This window comes from Siphateles boraxobius, unplaced genomic scaffold (assembly GCF_051911475.1).
Source record: "Siphateles boraxobius isolate OS27281-9 unplaced genomic scaffold, OSU_SipBor_1 6, whole genome shotgun sequence".
Taxonomy (NCBI): domain Eukaryota; kingdom Metazoa; phylum Chordata; class Actinopteri; order Cypriniformes; family Leuciscidae; genus Siphateles; species Siphateles boraxobius.
Genome location: NW_027509186.1, coordinates 30,787,229 through 30,805,088, shown reverse-complemented (window position 1 = coordinate 30,805,088; position 17,860 = coordinate 30,787,229). Strand labels below are relative to the sequence as shown.

General features: G+C 37.9%; 2 protein-coding genes across 2 annotated transcripts; both read left to right on the top strand.

Moving 5' to 3' along the window:
- Positions 1–7,003: 7,003 nt before the first annotated feature.
- Positions 7,004–11,432, top strand: ca4b (carbonic anhydrase IV b). Its single transcript, XM_077207439.1, has 8 exons — positions 7,004–7,064; positions 7,432–7,476; positions 7,703–7,867; positions 8,276–8,421; positions 8,509–8,601; positions 8,965–9,031; positions 10,745–10,908; positions 11,256–11,432. The coding sequence occupies exons 1-8, from the start codon at positions 7,007–7,009 to the stop codon at positions 11,430–11,432; spliced, it is 915 nt and encodes a 304-aa protein (XP_077063554.1). The 5' UTR covers positions 7,004–7,006.
- Positions 11,433–12,249: 817 nt separating this feature from the next.
- LOC143716361 (dehydrogenase/reductase SDR family member 11-like) lies at positions 12,250–17,525 on the top strand. Its single transcript, XM_077208881.1, has 7 exons — positions 12,250–12,579; positions 13,807–14,016; positions 14,537–14,631; positions 14,734–14,863; positions 14,960–15,052; positions 15,134–15,199; positions 15,357–17,525. The coding sequence occupies exons 1-7, from the start codon at positions 12,448–12,450 to the stop codon at positions 15,396–15,398; spliced, it is 768 nt and encodes a 255-aa protein (XP_077064996.1). The 5' UTR covers positions 12,250–12,447; the 3' UTR covers positions 15,399–17,525.
- Positions 17,526–17,860: the final 335 nt, after the last annotated feature.

Sequence of the window (17,860 nt, the reverse complement as noted above, 5' to 3'; positions counted from 1 at the left end):
CTTACCAGTTCTCTGTCTACTTGATCCCGGAAACAACAGAGAAAAGAGAAAGAAGTTGTCGCCTTTTAACACTTTTTAGGCCACATGGTGCAAACCACAGGAAGAGGCCCTGCAGTCACTGTCTTAAAGAAGCACAAATTCGCACGCCTATTGGACTACAGCAAGTTTCGTTCGAAGACAGACTCAAACTAATTCCTTTTAAGGGCATTTTAACTGATAAAAGTCAGATCAGAAATGTCAGAATAAACCCTGTGGTCTTTAGCATATATCAAAATCACACAAAGAAATAAAGAGGAAGTCTAGTAAACATGTGATCAGATTGCACCAGGCTTCCACATAGTCTGACTTTGCATCTTTAAAGCTACATTATTCCATTTTCAGCTTAAATAACAGCTGTGTTGGTCTATGAGAAAGTATCGTCAATGGAAGATGTGCACATGTTCTGCTTTAGTTATAATCAATAGCTTCACAATGGCTTAGATAAATGAAGCATAAACTTGCTTGCAGCTCTTACTGAGGGGGAGGGGTGCTTGTTGTGCAAAACCACACTGTTTCATCAGCATGTTACACATAGCTACTTTGAGTGGAATATGAGGGTGAGATTATGTGTCATATAAATGTCATATGAGAGTTATTTAAAATGATGGCTTGCTTATTTTACATTGCTTTACGGCAAGATGCTGATAAAAGTGAAACAGGAATAACCTGTTGAAATATTATGCACGTAGTTAATCGAGCAGATATGAGACTATCGAATCATATAAATCAAAATGTAATACAAGTCACTCTTTCTTCAGTGTCATTTTCCTCAGATGCTCGAATTGAAAGACTCTTTGTCCCAGACTCCCCTGATTATGTACTTTGATAAACAGGAGGCCGCTCCTATTTCCCTGAACATGATGTACACGCGATGGACTTGGTTGTCTAGACAACCCAAACCTCAAACTCTCGTTTGACATGCACAGAAGGAAGTGGGGGATGTGCAGACACTTCTCTATGATGTACAATGATAATGTACCTAGTGTTGGTAAAACATATTTTTCATAGACATCCCATGAAATGTAACCGAGGGATTCTTCAAATGGGAAATTTGGGCTATGTAGGCTTTTAGAAAGTAAAAACTGTACTTTTCACATTAGTCCTAGTTTATTTAATTTGTTTAAAGGGTTCATTCGCCCAAAAAAAAAATCTATCAGTAATTACTCACCCTCCTGTCGTTCCAAACCCATAAGACTTTCGTTCATCTTTGAAACACAAATGAGGATTTTCTTTTTAAATCTGAGAGACTTCTGTCCCTCAATTGACAGCTACGCAACTACTACTTTGATGCTTCAAAAAGTTCATAAAAGCTAATAAAGTTTATAAAGAGATCGTAAAACTAATACATATGAATTGAGTGGTTTAGTACAAATTTTCTAAAGAGACTTGATCGCTTTATATGATGAACAGTTTGAATTTAGGCTTTTATTCACACATAAAAACATTCATCCAGGGCACACATAAGATATGTTAAACTGAAGCATGTTCGTTTGACGTGGGAGAACCAATGAGGTTCATTCTTGTGTTACGCAGAACGTTTAAGCTTCAGCAAGAACCAATGAGGTTCATTCTTGTGTTACGCAGAACGTTTAAGCTTCAGCAAGAACCAATGAGGTTCATTCTTGTGTTACGCAGAACGTTTAAGCTTCAGCAAGAACCAATGAGGTTCATTCTTGTGTTACGCAGAACGTTTAAGCTTCAGCAAGAACCAATGAGGTTCATTCTTGTGTTATGCAGAACGTTTGAGCTTCAACAAGAACCAATGAGGTTCATTCTTGTGTTATGCAGAACGTTTTAGCTTCAGCAAGAACCAATGAGGTTCATACTTGTGCTATGCAGAACGTTTGAGCTTCAACAAGAACCAATGAGGTTCATTCTTGTGTTATGCAGAACGCTTTAGCTTCAGCAAGAACCAATGAGGTTCATACTTGTGTTATGCAGAACGTTTGAGCTTCAGCAAGAACCAATGAGGTTCATTCTTGTGTTATGCAGAACGTTTTAGCTTCAGCAAGAACCAATGAGGTTCATTCTTGTGTTATGCAGAACGTTTGAGCTTCAGCAAGAACCAATGAGGTTCATTCTTGTGTTACGCAGAACGTTTGAGCTTCAACAAGAACCAATGAGGTTCATTCTTGTGTTACGCAGAACGTTTGAGCTTCAACAAGAACCAATGAGGTTCATTCTTGTGTTATGCAGAACGTTTGAGCTTCAGCAAGAACCAATGAGGTTCATTCTTGTGTTACGCAGAACGTTTAAGCTTCAGCAAGAACCAATGAGGTTCATTCTTGTGTTACGCAGAACGTTTGAGCTTCAGCAAGAACCAATGAGGTTCATTCTTGTGTTACGCAGAACGTTTGAGCTTCAGCAAGAACCAATGAGGTTCATTCTTGTGTTACGCAGAACGTTTGAGCTTCAACAAGAACCAATGAGGTTAATTCTTGTGTTACGCAGAACGTTTAAGCTTCAGCAAGAAACAATGAGGTTCATTCTTGTGTTACGCAGAACGTTTGAGCTTCAGCAAGAAACAATGAGGTTCATTCTTGTGTTACGCAGAACGCTTGAGCTTCAGCAAGAACCATTGAGGTTCATTCTTGTGTTAGGCAGAACGTTTAAGCTTCAGCAAGAACCAATGAGGTTAATTCTTGTGTTATGCAGAACGTTTGAGCTTCAGCAAGAACCAATGAGGTTCATTCTTGTGTTACGCAGAACGTTTAAGCTTCAGCAAGAACCAATGAGGTTCATTCTTGTGTTACGCAGAACGTTTAAGCTTCAGCAAGAACCAATGAGGTTCATTCTTGTGTTACGCAGAACGTTTAAGCTTCAGCAAGAACCAATGAGGTTCATTCTTGTGTTACGCAGAACGTTTAAGCTTCAGCAGGAACCAATGAGGTTCATTCTTGTGTTACGCAGAACGTTTAAGCTTCAGCAAGAACCAATGAGGTTCATTCTTGTGTTACGCAGAACGTTTAAGCTTCAGCAAGAACCAATGAGGTTCATTCTTGTGTTACGCAGAACGTTTAAGCTTCAGCAAGAACCAATGAGGTTCATTCTTGTGTTACGCAGAACGTTTGAGCTTCAGCAAAAACCAATGAGGTTCATTCTTGTGTTACGCAGAACGTTTGCGCTTCAGCAAGAACCAATGAGGTTCATTCTTGTGTTACGCAGAACGTTTAAGCTGCAGCAAGAACCAATGAGGTTCATTCTTGTGTTACGCAGAACGTTTAAGCTTCAGCAAGAACCAATGAGGTTCATACTTGTGTTACGCAGAACGTTTGAGCTTCAGCAAGAACCAATGAGGTTCATTCTTGTGTTACGCAGAACGTTTGAGCTTCAGAAAGAACCAATGAGGTTCATTCTTGTGTTACGCAGAACGTTTGAGCTTCAGTAAGAACCAATGAGGTTCATTCTTGTGTTATACAGAACGTTTGAGCTTCAACAAGAACCAATGAGGTTCATTCTTGTGTTATGCAGAACGTTTAAGCTTCAGCAAGAACCAATGAGGTTCATTCTTGTGTTATGCAGAACGTTTAAGCTTCAGCAAGAACCAATGAGGTTCATTCTTGTGTTATGCAGAACGTTTAAGCTTCAGCAAGAACCAATGAGGTTCATTCTTGTGTTACGCAGAACGTTTGAGCTTCAGCAAGAACCAATGAGGTTCATTCTTGTGTTATACAGAACGTTTGAGCTTCAACAAGAACCAATGAGGTTCATTCTTGTGTTACGCAGAACGTTTGAGCTTCAGCAAGAAACAATGAGGTTCATTCTTGTGTTATGCAGAACGTTTGAGCTTCATAAAGAACCAATGAGGTTCATTCTTGTGTTACGCAGAACGTTTGAGCTTCAGCAAGAAACAATGAGGTTCATTCTTGTGTTATGCAGAACGTTTGAGCTTCATAAAGAACCAATGAGGTTCATTCTTGTGTTATGCAGACCGTTTGAGCTTCAGCAAGAACCAATGAGGTTCATTCTTGTGTTACGCAGAACGTTTAAGCTTCAGCAAGAACCAATGAGGTTCATTCTTGTGTTACGCAGAACGTTTGAGCTTCAGCAAGAAACAATGAGGTTCATTCTTGTGTTATGCAGAACGTTTGAGCTTCATAAAGAACCAATGAGGTTCATTCTTGTGTTATGCAGACCGTTTGAGCTTCAGCAAGAACCAATGAGGTTCATTCTTGTGTTACGCAGAACGTTTGAGCTTCAGCAAGAAACAATGAGGTTCATTCTTGTGTTACGCAGAACGTTTGAGCTTCAGCAAGAAACAATGAGGTTCATTCTTGTGTTACGCAGAACGTTTGAGCTTCAACAAGAACCAATGAGGTTCATTCTTGTGTTACGGTAAACGTTTAAGCTTCAGCAAGAACCAATGAGGTTCATTATTGTGTTACGCAGAACGTTTAAGCTTCAGCAAGAACCAATGAGGTTCATTCTTGTGTTACGCAGAACGTTTAAGCTTCAGCAAGAACCAATGAGGTTCATTCTTGTGTTACGCAGAACGTTTAAGCTTCAGCAAGAACCAATTAGGTTCATTCTTGTGTTACGCAGAACGTTTGAGCTTCAGCAAGAAACAATAATTTTTTTTCTCGCGCTTCAAGCAAGTTCGGTTGAGCTTCTGTTTCGCTGATCAATATTATATGTGAATAAAATCCTAAATTAAATGTGTTCATCATAAACCTATCAAGTCTCTTCAGAAAATTAGTACTAAACTGATCAATTCACATGGATTCGTTTTACAATCTCTTTATGAAATTTTTGAAGCATCAAAGTAGTTGTAGCTGTCAATGGAAGGACAGAAATCTCTCAGATTCATAGTTTCAGAGAAACATTTGTGAACATTTTTGGGATTACCTCCGTTAATTTCATGGCTAGCAGTTATTCATCCAAAATACGCACAATTAAAAAAACATATTCACAGTATTTGCATAAAATTGGAAAATATTACAGCTTGATTGGAAATTATGCATAAGAAAAATATTATTTTCACAAGTACCCAAGTACCATATTTTTTTTCGGTTTCCTCACTTATTCCCATATTTTATCTCAAGCTCTTCAGATAAAATCTTCACTGACATGTTTGTCGCCTTGGACAACAAATATACTGCTATACTTTAGTCACGCTCTAAAGTATAGTAGTATATAAATATATGTACAAATTAAATCTAAATATAAAATAGAACATTTATAAATACATTTTTTATCATTATTTCATTTTTTGTTTCTTTTAAACATATAATATTTCATCTTTTTACAATGAAATTTTATTATATTTTATGATTTTACATCTGTGTCTGGGACAAGGGTAAAACAATAAAATGTACACATAAAACCGACTCAAACGTCGTAAAAATAAATGATGGAGGCGTGATTCAAAGTTTCTAAGAAAGTTAATTTGTTATGTGTGACCTCCATATAATAAAAGGAAAAGAGATGTAATATGAAGATATGTTAGTAATAAAAAGCAATACCTGAGACATGAAATTGCCCAAAGCTAAAAAGACAGCCTTTTTGTGTGTGTGTGTGTGTGAGATACACTAGCATCAGAGCTTATGAAACCTGAAGGTTGAAACTAAAGGTCAAACCTAGAGGACGTTGTTTGCCTCTCTTTTATCAGACACACAAATCATGATTGGATCCATTATCAACTCCACCATGAACTTTATAGTGTTTTACAGCTGTTTCAATGTCCTGTAAAATGTATTCTCACTGGTCAAGCAGGAGGCGTTGAACTTGAGATTATACATCTATTTCTGTACAATACTGGGTTAACTCCTGAAATAAACACTACGGTGTAGATAGCGTCTTTAAACTAACTGCGTGAAAAGATGGGTATTATCCAGACAGGTAGATTAGGGTTAATTCAATTATCTTCTTTGGCTTAATATGTAAGACAAGCTATATGTCTTTATTGTGCATGGCTTCATTACATTTTAGAGACATAAAAGTTACATTAAAGATTTCCCCCTTTTTTAATGTGCACTTCAGATATTTCAAACACAATCAACGTATTAATCAATAAATTGTCATTAAAAGTTCATTAAACATTTGAACAGAAAACTTTTAGGTTACACTTTATTTTAAGGTGTCTTTGTTACAGTGTAATTATACATGTAAGTAAGTCATAATAATACATCTTAATATAGGGTTAGAGTTAGGAATATGGGCCGGTTTAGGGTTAGTTGCCTGTAATTATATGCATAATTACAGTTATTACTACAGTAACTACATGTAACTACATGTGTAACAAGGACACTGTAAAATAAAGTCTTACCAACTTTTACATCACGAATACTGTCTTAGAGTTGCGAGTCCGGAAAAAAGTATAATGACCGCAGATTGTATATTTTATAATCACCACTAGATGGCGTAACTATGTAAATATCAGAGACTGTAACTGCCAATATGGGTTATGCTCTATTCAAAACAACCTCCCGTCACATTATGCTATATGTCCATGCGACAAAACTCTCATTAATACACTCTCAGAAAAAACTGGTCACTCTGTAAAAAGGTTCAAATATGTAACTTTGAGGTATAATATGGACTTTTGAAAGCTGCACCAATGACAGCTTTTGTACCTTTTTTTTAGAGTATACTTACAACAGTTATTACATTCTTCTTATGTTTTCATTTATTTCATTTTACTGTTGTCATGTTTACTTACTGCTCCAAGAGTGATAAATGATAATAACTGACAATAAATGTTTTTTTATGTAGGCCTAGTAGTTGAAAACAAGTGAAGGTTTGTTATGGATGGAGCATATAACTCATTATTAACAGGAAACTTTATGATACATTTTAATACAAATGTGTTTTTTGGTCACCATGGGTGCTGTAAAACGTAAAAGGAGGGGACACTGAGATAGCGATGTTATAAAATGTACCACTGATGAATCCCATCATAAAATACATTCTCTGCTCTTTAGCTGGATTGATCTTTCAGGGAGATTTTTTTCCAATTTAAATATTAAGGATGAATGTGCTCTATCATTCCATTCTTGCTATTTTATGCAGGTTTGCTTCAAGTGCAGGTGGGTTAAATGATTTTAGTATATGTCATATAATTTATACAGATTTAGCTACTGCTGAATTTAGGGAGCTTTGAGTTCATCAATCCATCATTTTGGATTTTAGTTTTATTGACTTTTAGTAAACATTTGTACTGTGTGTGTTGGAAGGCCTGACTTTACAGCAGGTAAAATTAACTTTGTCTGAGTTAAAGAATTATGTACCAATATTATATAACGGAAGTATAGTGTATCAAGATTTCTGGCAACAAGAGTTGTTGATTGTTGATCGTATTCATATGTGCATAACCTATTACACGTGATTTTATTCCATTATTAAAACATTACAAAATAAATTCGTTTAGAATGACTGAACTTTATTTTCTTTCAGAATGGTGTTATCAGTACCAAGTAACGTGCAACAACACGTGTGTAGGTGAGAACTGAGCCTAGTTCAATGTCATTTATTAAATTTTAAAGAAAAAATACACTATCATACAAATCAGAATCAGTGGGGTTTTTTTTACTGTATCTTTGATCAAATAAGTGCAGCATTGGTGAACATAAGAGACTTCTTTCAAAAACATTTTTAAGAAATCCAAACTTTTGAATGGTAATTATGATTCATACTAACATAGTATGATCCTTTTTTTTTTTTATAGGACCGGATGAATGGGCAACCGTTGCTGCAAATTGTGGAAATAGAAAACAGTCACCCATTAACATTGTAACAAAGAATACTTCTACAGACAGTCATCTGACCCCAGTGCAGTTTACAGGCTATCAAGAGATTATCAGTGGTGTCATTATAAACAATGGACACACAGGTAAGTTTCACTTAAAGGGATAGTTTACCCAAAAATGACAATTCTGTCATAATTTACTCGCCCTTGTTGCAAACCTGAATGAGTTTCTTTGTTCTGCTGAACACAGAAGAAGATATTTTGAAGACAGTCTGTAACCAAACAGTTGATGTACCCCATTTACTTCCATATGTTTTTTTCATACTATGGCAGTCAATGGCTTCCGTCAACTGATTGGTTACCGACATTCTTTAAAATATATTTGGTGTTCAACAGAAGAAAGAAACTCATACAGGTTTGGAACAACTTGAGGGTGAGTAAATGATGACAGAATTTTCATTTGTGGGTGAACTTATTATTTTTATAGTGAATAGCCTTAACACACATTATTTCACTTTATAAACACCTTTTTTCATATTTTTCCATCTTTAGTGCAAGTGAACCTGCCAAATAGAGCAACAATTAATGGGGCCAGTTTAGGATTCACTTACAAAGCTCAGCAGCTTCACCTGCACTGGGGCAAGAACGGTGGACCTGGATCAGAACATACTATAGATGGAGAGAAATACCCTATGGAGGTATTACGCTTTTGAGACAGGTTTTATTCCTACACCTATTTGTAAATCAACAAGGAACTGTAATCATGCATTATGTATTTTTAACAGCTGCACATTGTACATATAAGAGAAAATTACACCTCTGTGGAACAAGCCATTGACGACCCTTCTGGAGTGGCTGTTCTTGGATTTTTTTATGAGGTAAAACCACAGATTTAAATGAAGTGTGTACCGACATTAAAATTAAGCATTGATACAATGCACTTATTGTGTACATACATGTTTTTACATTGGACTTTTTTTTTTTTAGCTGTTATTAACTTCTGCAATTACATCTAAAATTACACTGTTGACCCTTTCCTGACTCTTAACTCACACTTAAACCTGTCCCTAACCTTATCCATATCTCGATAGCAACAAAAGTGTTCTGCAATACAACACGAACAGAATAAGTACCTTGTACTTAATATTTTGTTTATGTACTGTATGTGCATAGTAGCATGTTTAGCAATGTTTGTTATTTACAGCCAATAAAAGTATTTTACTGTGTCTCTTATCTCCCAGGAATCAGAAAATGCCAATAAAAAATATGAAGCCATCATAAATTCTCTGAAAAATATTACACACCCTGGTAAGATTTTTTATCTACCTTTGAATTTTAATACATATGTTGTTTATCGCTTTTTGATGAGGTCCTATGATATGTCACTCAAGGGCACAGGCTATCTATTCTCTAATATGGGAGACCTGTATAATGTATTATTGTTCAACAACCCGCTATATTTAGAGAGAAGAAGAGGAACTATATGACAGTTTATAAATATTTATCTTTGGTAACACTTTAGTTTAGGGTCCAATTCTCGCTATTATCTAGTTGCTTATTGCATGCATATTAGAATATTGGCTGTTTATTAGTACAGATAAAGCACATATTAATGCCTTATTCTGCATGACCATATTTTACATTCCTTTATCCTACCCAACACCTAAACTTAACAACTACCTCACTAACTATTGATAAGCAGTAATTAGGAATTTATTGAGGCAAAAGTTGTTTTTAATGATTTCCATTACACGAGAGTCGATGTTAAAACTTCATGCTGATTTGTACTCTGCTTTCGCCAAGATAAGGACCAACTAAGACATAGCTTTACAGTAACCTATGCTTCTCCATCCATTTACGCTTCTTTCCATATGGTGATGTAAATCTCCTTCTGTCTAGTGTTAACACGCGTCAGCACACACAACGGCTGCAACCACAGTGCGGTCCCCCCATGACAACCGTCTGGATTGAGCGGAGTAGGGAACATCTCTAGGGTCTTCAAGTGGGCACCTTCCGTCCTCAGTGTTTCGTCGACTAGCCCACGACACCTCAAGAGGGCTCGACAGTGACTCTAGCGTCCCAGAGTCCCCCCCCCCCCCTCCGCCCCCCACTAAACTCAGACCAGCTTACTGACCTCTACATCCCTCCTGCTGCTGAGACCTAACCACAATCTCACAATCTCTCCGCAACCCAACCATACGCGCCAACCCGTTTGACTAAGGCTGTCGAGCCCCACTGGTGCGTTAATATGAGGTTTCAGTGGCAACGGTTCCGTATGGCATACCACCTACCGCAAAACACAATATCTGCCCAACCACCCGTCATTCACGCAATATACACAGGAACGTAATGACTGTAAATACTATACAACCTATACAAATAAACCAACAGACTCTTCAAGTTTTCAAGAATTCTACGAAACCGTAGCATGGCGGCCTGTACACAGCCAGCTAGAATCTTTCCTTCTCAACCAAAGCCAGTTGCTGCTCCTTTCTGCTGCTTCAGATAAGTTCTTTACTGTGGAACGCAACTCTTGGCCACTGAATCCGACGTCTCTGAGGAACCGGGTTGTAGAGTGTGCCACAAAACCTCGACAACCCACTTCCACTGGATAAACCTGGACTATCCATCCTCGCTGTTCTGCTTCAGTGGCCAGATGAGCATACCACAGTTTCTTCCTCTCATATGCCTCATCTACCGCATCCTCCCATGGCACTGTTAACTCTATCAGTTGAACAATGCGTGCTGATCCAGACCACAAAACAATATCTGGTCGTAGGTTAGTGGTGGCAATCTCAGCTGGAAAAATAAGCCATTGATCAAGATCAGCCAGCATCTTCCAGTCCCTAGCAGCTTCCAGTTGTCCTGGGCGAGAATTGGTGTTAGCACCTTTTCTTGGTGGTTGCTCGCCTGGGCGGAGGAATATTGTCTTCTGCGTGTAATGTTTTGATAGAACAGGCGGCAACTAATAGTTATAGTTAATAGTGAGAATTGGACCCTGTGTGACCACATCTTTTTTAGGCACCAATGTAACACTTGGAGATGTATCATTGGACATGCTTATTCTACCCCATGATGACTTGGAGAAGTACTATCGCTACCAGGGGTCTCTCACCACACCAGCCTGCTCTGAAGCTGTGGTCTGGACAATATTTGAGAAAACCATACCACTCAGCAAAGAACAGGTAGTTTATTATATGTATCCACCTTATTTTGCGACGCAAAATTAAGCTCTGTGAATATTCGAGACTTCCAATTTATTCGCCTGAAAACAAGATAAAAGTTATCTTCTTATAACTAGAAGAATAACGTAGTGCCATTAACAGTCAGTTGGCAATATCAGGCAGCATACCGAGCCGTTTCGTACAGCTAGAAATAACAATAAGCGGATGATACTGGACGCAAGACAAATTCAATTTACAAATGTAAAAATAAGGGGGATAAACAAGTGAAATTTTAACACAGAATGAAAGGATACCATATAGCCGTACCATACCATAAATACAATATAACCCATATCTTTTTCTTGCAGCTTTCTGTGTTTTCAAACTTGATGTTTTCTGATGGGACTGCCATGGTAAACACATACCGGCCCGTTCAGCTGCGGAATGACCGTGAGGTGTCTTATTCTAGGAGTTTTGTTTTTTGTGTTAGCACTGCCTTATTGATCAGCTCTGTTTTCACATCACTCTATGTTCTCACTGTCTGATTTATGGCAATGTTTTTTTTTAAAATAATTTCTTATTAATTCAAGACAAATCAAACTTTATTGTTGTCCAGCCATGTTCGGCTACTATTATTTAACATAAAATGACCCTAAAGCATATCCCACATCAGGCCTTCTCGAATGTATGAAAATTATTTATACAAAAGTCATAATTGAACTGATATTGTTGAAAAAAACTGTTGTATAAAACAATATTTAGCTGTGTCTGTTATAAGAATGTGAAATATATATTATCTTATTTTGAATCATATTTGTGGAATGTATGTGCAAAAGGACACAGCCCATTAAGTATACGGACATAGAGAAACAAAGTTCACATGAGACAATACTTTTGTGTATACAAAGTGTTTTGGGGGATTTTTATGATTTTAAATACTGTATTCTTGTTTTTCTGTATTGGTAGTCCTAATTGTAAAACGATTAAAAAACTAAATGAATAAGAAACCCAAAAAAACATAGACAAACAAATAAATTATCTTACTCATTGGTAATTGTTTATTTCAATAATGAATAACTAACCCTGTGAAGATTTTACAGCCTGAACCCTGTCTACCTAGACTTTACTGCACCTGTTTAGTTGTATGGGATAAAAGGGAAGTGAGTTTTCATTGGCCAGATTCTCTGGAGACAGATTATTCATTGACAGGCCAAATTGAGGGATTTGATTTTGGTATTGAATATATCTGGCAACCAATAAAAGAGATGAGAGGGAGAGAATGAAGTGAGAACCTTAGGGATTTTACAGATAAAACTATTGGACAATCAAAAAGACTGGGGTAAATGGGGGGGGGGAGGGGGGGGGGGCTATGCTAAATGTGTGCTTTGAGGTCCTGGATGGAAATCCAGCAGTCGTGTCTAGAGGTGTTAAAACAACCATGGCCTGGAAAGCTTTGCTGGACCTGGCAACACCCTGATCATCACTGCAAACTCACATTTGAAGAAGTGTGACCGCACAGTCAGTTGTCGACCACTTGATTTCCCAAGAGTAACTTGTAACATGGATCGCTGGAAAGGCAGGGTTGCTCTTGTCACTGGGGCATCAGTGGGAATCGGAGCTGCGATCGCAAAGTCTCTTGTGGAGCATGGCATGAAAGTGGTCGGATGTGCCAGAAATTTAGAGCAAATACAGGTAATCTAGCGTTAACGAGCAAACAGCAGTGCGGTTAACTGCATAAACTTGCGAGTAGCGTTCACACCGGACGCGAATAGCGCGTCAAATTCGCGTCTACCGCGTCTAGTTTGACGCTTGACCACTTTGTGTTAATTCGCGTGTCAAGAGTGAAACTGACGCGCGTAAAAACAAAAGTTTGAAGCGAAATTTACGCGCGTCACGCGCGTCAGAATCGAAACCCGTTGGCGCAACTTGGCGGCAATCTTTTTTATGTTGATCGAGCATTCATCGGAGAGTCACCCCTCTGTATTTGCTCTGGAGAGCAGAACGGCGGCGTAGGGGTAATCGTCGCCGTATTTGTGTCCATCAGACCCTTCGAAGGCGAACCCAGTGTGGCGAGTTTCACCATTGGCTCGCTCCAGGAGCTGCGCCTGGATGACGGCGGCTTTCAGCGGTACTTCCGCCTGTCCCGCGCCCAGCTTGATGACCTGTTGTCCCGCATCGGAGCGAGGAGCACCCTCGCCCTCATCCACCTAATCTGTCATTTATTTTTATTTTGATGATAAATGGAGCCAGCCTCCAAAAGTGATTAATCTGTCCTGTGATTTTTCTCTCTCTCTCGAACAACACTGTCCAGACACGAACTTATGCAGAGTATGTTGGTTGTCTTTACATTAATAATATTTCATATATCTAGATATGGAATAAATAGCATTCAATACAAAATGAATATGTCTCATATATTGAAATCAAGTTTTATGTGATAAAATATTTGCTTTGTTGTGCATTAGAACCAGTCATATTACAAAATAATTTATTGAAGCCTCCAGATACTTCACCACATGACAGCAGCATGCAGCTAGGCTCCGGATTGGTTAACGCGGCGCGAATTGACGCAGAAGTTCAGATTTTTCAACTCGGGCGGCAGACGCGAATTCGCGTCAAACGCGTGAATGCACAAATAGCACTAACTAAATCATTCGCGCGTAACGCGCTTAACGCGCCAGCCGCTTAATTCGCGCCATTCGCGCGAACTTGACGCGCGAATGAGGCGAATTCGCGTCTACCGCGCCGCGCTCTACGCCTCATTCGCGCCGCAGGAATTTTTTACGCGCGTAACGCGTCTTTGCATTGACTTAACATTGAATTCACTCGCGCCTGACGCGCTATTCGCGTCCGGTGTGAACGCACCATATAAGACTATACGAACTATTTAAAGAATCGCGTGTTCTTTTTCTTTCGCAGAATTTGGCAGCAGAGTGTGTCAGCAGTGGATTCAGCGGTACTCTGTTCCCGTATAAATGTGATCTGTCTGAAGAAGATGAAGTGTTATCCATGTTCTCTTGGATCAAAGTTCAACATCAGGGCATTGACGTGTGCATTAATAATGCTGGTTTGGCTCTCCCAGAGCCTCTATTGAGTGGCAAAACCAGTGGCTGGCGGACTATGATGGATGTAAGTAGGCTAACTGAATAATGTTGCACGACATAGCGAGTTAGTGAATCATTTCATTTCTTTCAGTGAGCCGATTTGACCGAGTTAGTGATTTTTTCCGAGTCAGTGATTCATTTACGTCATGACGGGCTCTCTGACATCCCGGCGTGCATATTAGGCATAAGTTGTGGTGGGGTGTTGGTTAAATTTTTTTATTAAGTTTTTTTTTAATGCATGTGTCAACATTCGGTTTGTTGTATGCTCCATTTTATAAAAACGAATCGAAATATAAATTTGCATTTACAATTGTAATTTGAATGTTGTTTGAATATAGTAGGCCTACTATTAAAACCATCTGTTTTTATATATATGTTGATTAAACTGTTAAAAACTTACATGATCATATGTATTTTAAAGTAACTTTTTGCTTTATCAATCAATGGCTTGGTTTACTCCTAAATGTCTTACAGATTGGTTTTAAAAAATAACTCTTCAGACTAAACTCATTAAATAAAGAATTTTACTGTTTTTTTTTTTTCAGGTGAATGTCATTGGCCTGTCAGTGTGCACCCGTGAGGCTTACCAGTCCATGAAAGAAAGAAATATTAACGATGGCCATATCATTAATATTAACAGGTACAAGAATGTTTTATCAAATTTTTTTTGCCTGTCTTCAAATTCCTGCGTGTGCCAAGGCAAAAACCATTCGATATCCTTAAATCTCTTGTTATGTTTTAGCATGAGTGGACACCGGGTTGTTAACAACGCTGATGCACACTTCTACAGTGCCAGCAAATATGCTGTGACTGCTCTCACTGAAGGTCTCCGGCAAGAGTTACGCAAGGCCAAAACCCACATACGTGCCACAGTAAGAACAGGATGAACACTTTATTTAGGTAATATGATTATTACATGTCTAAAGTTTTAAGACTTGTTAGCACTAAGGTCTCTCTTTCTTTAACAGTGTATATCTCCTGGTTTTGTGGAGACAGAATTTGCCTACCGGTTCCTTAGTCAAAACCCAGAAAAGGCTGCTGCTACCTATAATAGTATAAAGGTAGACAAATCCTGATTCTTGTTTATACAATATGTTGTAGATTATTGTTTGCACTTTTAAATATGTAAATGTTATTTACAGTGCCTGCAAGCAGATGACATATCAAACGCAGTGGTGTATGTCCTAAGTGCTCCTCCTCATGTTCAAGTAAGTGTCACCCATCACTGGAGAAAACTATTGTGCTGTAAATGATTGCTGAGATTGTTCATATACATACAATCAGCTTGAGCTGCTGTGGTCATTTTCAGCAGGGTATTTTCTAGGAAGATTTCCTGTAATTGTTATTTTCCTTCCCCATCTCTAGATTGGTGACATTCAGATGAGGCCTGTGGAACAGTTGACTTAACTTGAAGAGATAAACAGGAACAGGCATCGCTGACATCTCAATAATCTTAAAAGCTCAATATATAGTTTCAAATATTAAATGTAGGGAAAGCTACAGAAATGTCCCTATAAACTGTTTCTGCACTCCAGATCTTTTGAAATGCAAATAACAAGATCACAGAACACTGATCTGTCAAATCATAACGTTTACATTTTACAATTACTTATTAAATCTATATGTTGTATAAAAAAAGACTATAATTAGTATCGAAGAAATTATGCAAAGTGCGCTGGGTGGTTTTGGGATCAAATATTGAGTTAACAGTCTTGCAAAATGCAGAATCAGTGTAATTTTTTGCTTTATATTATACTTATCAACATACACAAGTGAACATGCAGTTGTGGTTAAAATTATTGTCAACCCTGGTAAATATGATCAAAAATGGCTAACAAATCTGCATGGTTTATCCTTCTGTTCTTTCATTAAAAAATAGCAAAAAATCTAACCTTTCACTGAAGTAAAAGAATTGAAAGTGGGGGTGAAGTTACATTATGAAATAAATGTTTTTCTCCAAAATACGCTGGCCATAAATAATTATTGGCACCCTTTTATTAAATAGCTTTTGCCAAGATCACAGCTCTGAGTGTACTCCCACAATGCCTGATGAGTTTGGAAATCACCTGACAAGTGATCAGAGACCATTCCTCCTAACAGAATCACTCCAGGTCCTTCAGATTCCCAGCTCCATGTTGGTGCTTCTCCTCTTCAGTTCAACCCACTGATCAGGTCAGGGAACTGGGACGGCCATGGCAGAAGCTACAATTTGTGCTCAGTGACACATTTTTGTGTTGATTTTGTCAATGTCAATGTCACTTTTATTTATATAGCACTATTAAAACAACAAAAGTTGACCAATGTGCTTTACATCATCACCGAAAAGTAGGAAAAAAATACTACAATAGTAATAGAATAAAACAAAATAAAATAATTTTTAAAAAAATCCATCAAAAGGACGAATAGGCCATGGCAAACAAGTATGTCTTAGGTTGTACTTTAAAAACATGTATAGAGTCAGCATCCCTAACATATAATGGTAAGCTATTCCAAAGTCTTGGCGCTACTACTGCAAAAGCAATCTCCTTTCTAGCTTAACTTGGTCCTTGGAATTTTCAGCAACTTTTGAGTTGATGATATCAAAGTTCTTCCTGACTGATACTCCATTAACAGACCTGACAAATAAGTCGGTGTAAGGTCATGGAGTGATTTATAAACCAATAAAAGAAGTTTAAAATCAATCCTATATTACAGGGAGTCAATGTAGAGAGATCAAAGATGGAGTGATGTGTTCACGTTTTTTGATATTCAATAATAATCTTGCTGCCGCGTTTTGAACCTTTTGCAGCCGTAGAATGGATGCTTGACTAATACCCTTATATAAAGAGTTACAATAATCAAGTCTTGACGATATAAGAGCATGAATTGCAATTTCAAGGCTCGTATATGTCAGACATGATTTCATCTTAGCCAAGTTTCTCAAATAAAAGAAACTTGTCCTTACCACATGATTTATCTGTGAATTCAGCTTCAGGGAGCTATCAATATAAACACCCAAGTTTTTAACACGTTCTTTAACATATTTTGAAAGTGTGCCGAAATGTAACTCTGTTGCGCCATGCGCCCATGGTTCCTCTGGGTCCGAACACTACAACCACAGTCTTATTTTCATTAAGATATAAAAAAAATTAGAAGCCAGTGATGATTTAAGATCAGACAGGAAGGACATTAAAGGCTCCAGGCTACTTCCGTTTATTAATGGTAAATATATTTGCAAGTCATCTACATAGCACTGAAATGCAATGTCGTACCTCCTAAAAATATCTCCCAAAGGTATATAAAGCGAAAAAAGTGTTGGGGCCAGGATAGAGCCTTGTGGCACCCCACATATAAGTGATGTAGATCTTGATGTTTACTGGGGGAATCTCACTGCCATGCTTCTAGCAGTCAGGTATGACCTGAACCAATTTAGGGCCTTCCCCTGAATCCCAACATATTCCTCTAGCCGCGATAGCAGCACCCTGTGATAAATTGTATTAAAGTCTGGAATGTATGATTAAATCTAATAAAAATAACACTGCTGAATCACCAGAATCCATATTTTGATGTTTGTTTTGGATCAGTGTCCTGATGGAAGATCCAACCACGGTCCATTATAAGTTTTCTACCAGAGGCCATCAGGTTTTTATTTTTTATCTGTTGGTATTTGCTAGAATCCATGATACTATGTATATGAACAAGAAGTCCAAGGACCTCCAGCAAAAAAAATAGATCTACAACATTAAAGATCCAGCAGTAATATTTAACCATGGGTATATACTTTTTATCCCTGTTTGCTCCAAACCCATCTGGTGGGTTTGCTGCAAAAAAGCGTCAGTGTCATCTGACAATAGAATCTGCTGCCTTTTGAAGTTCCAGTCATGTCTGAC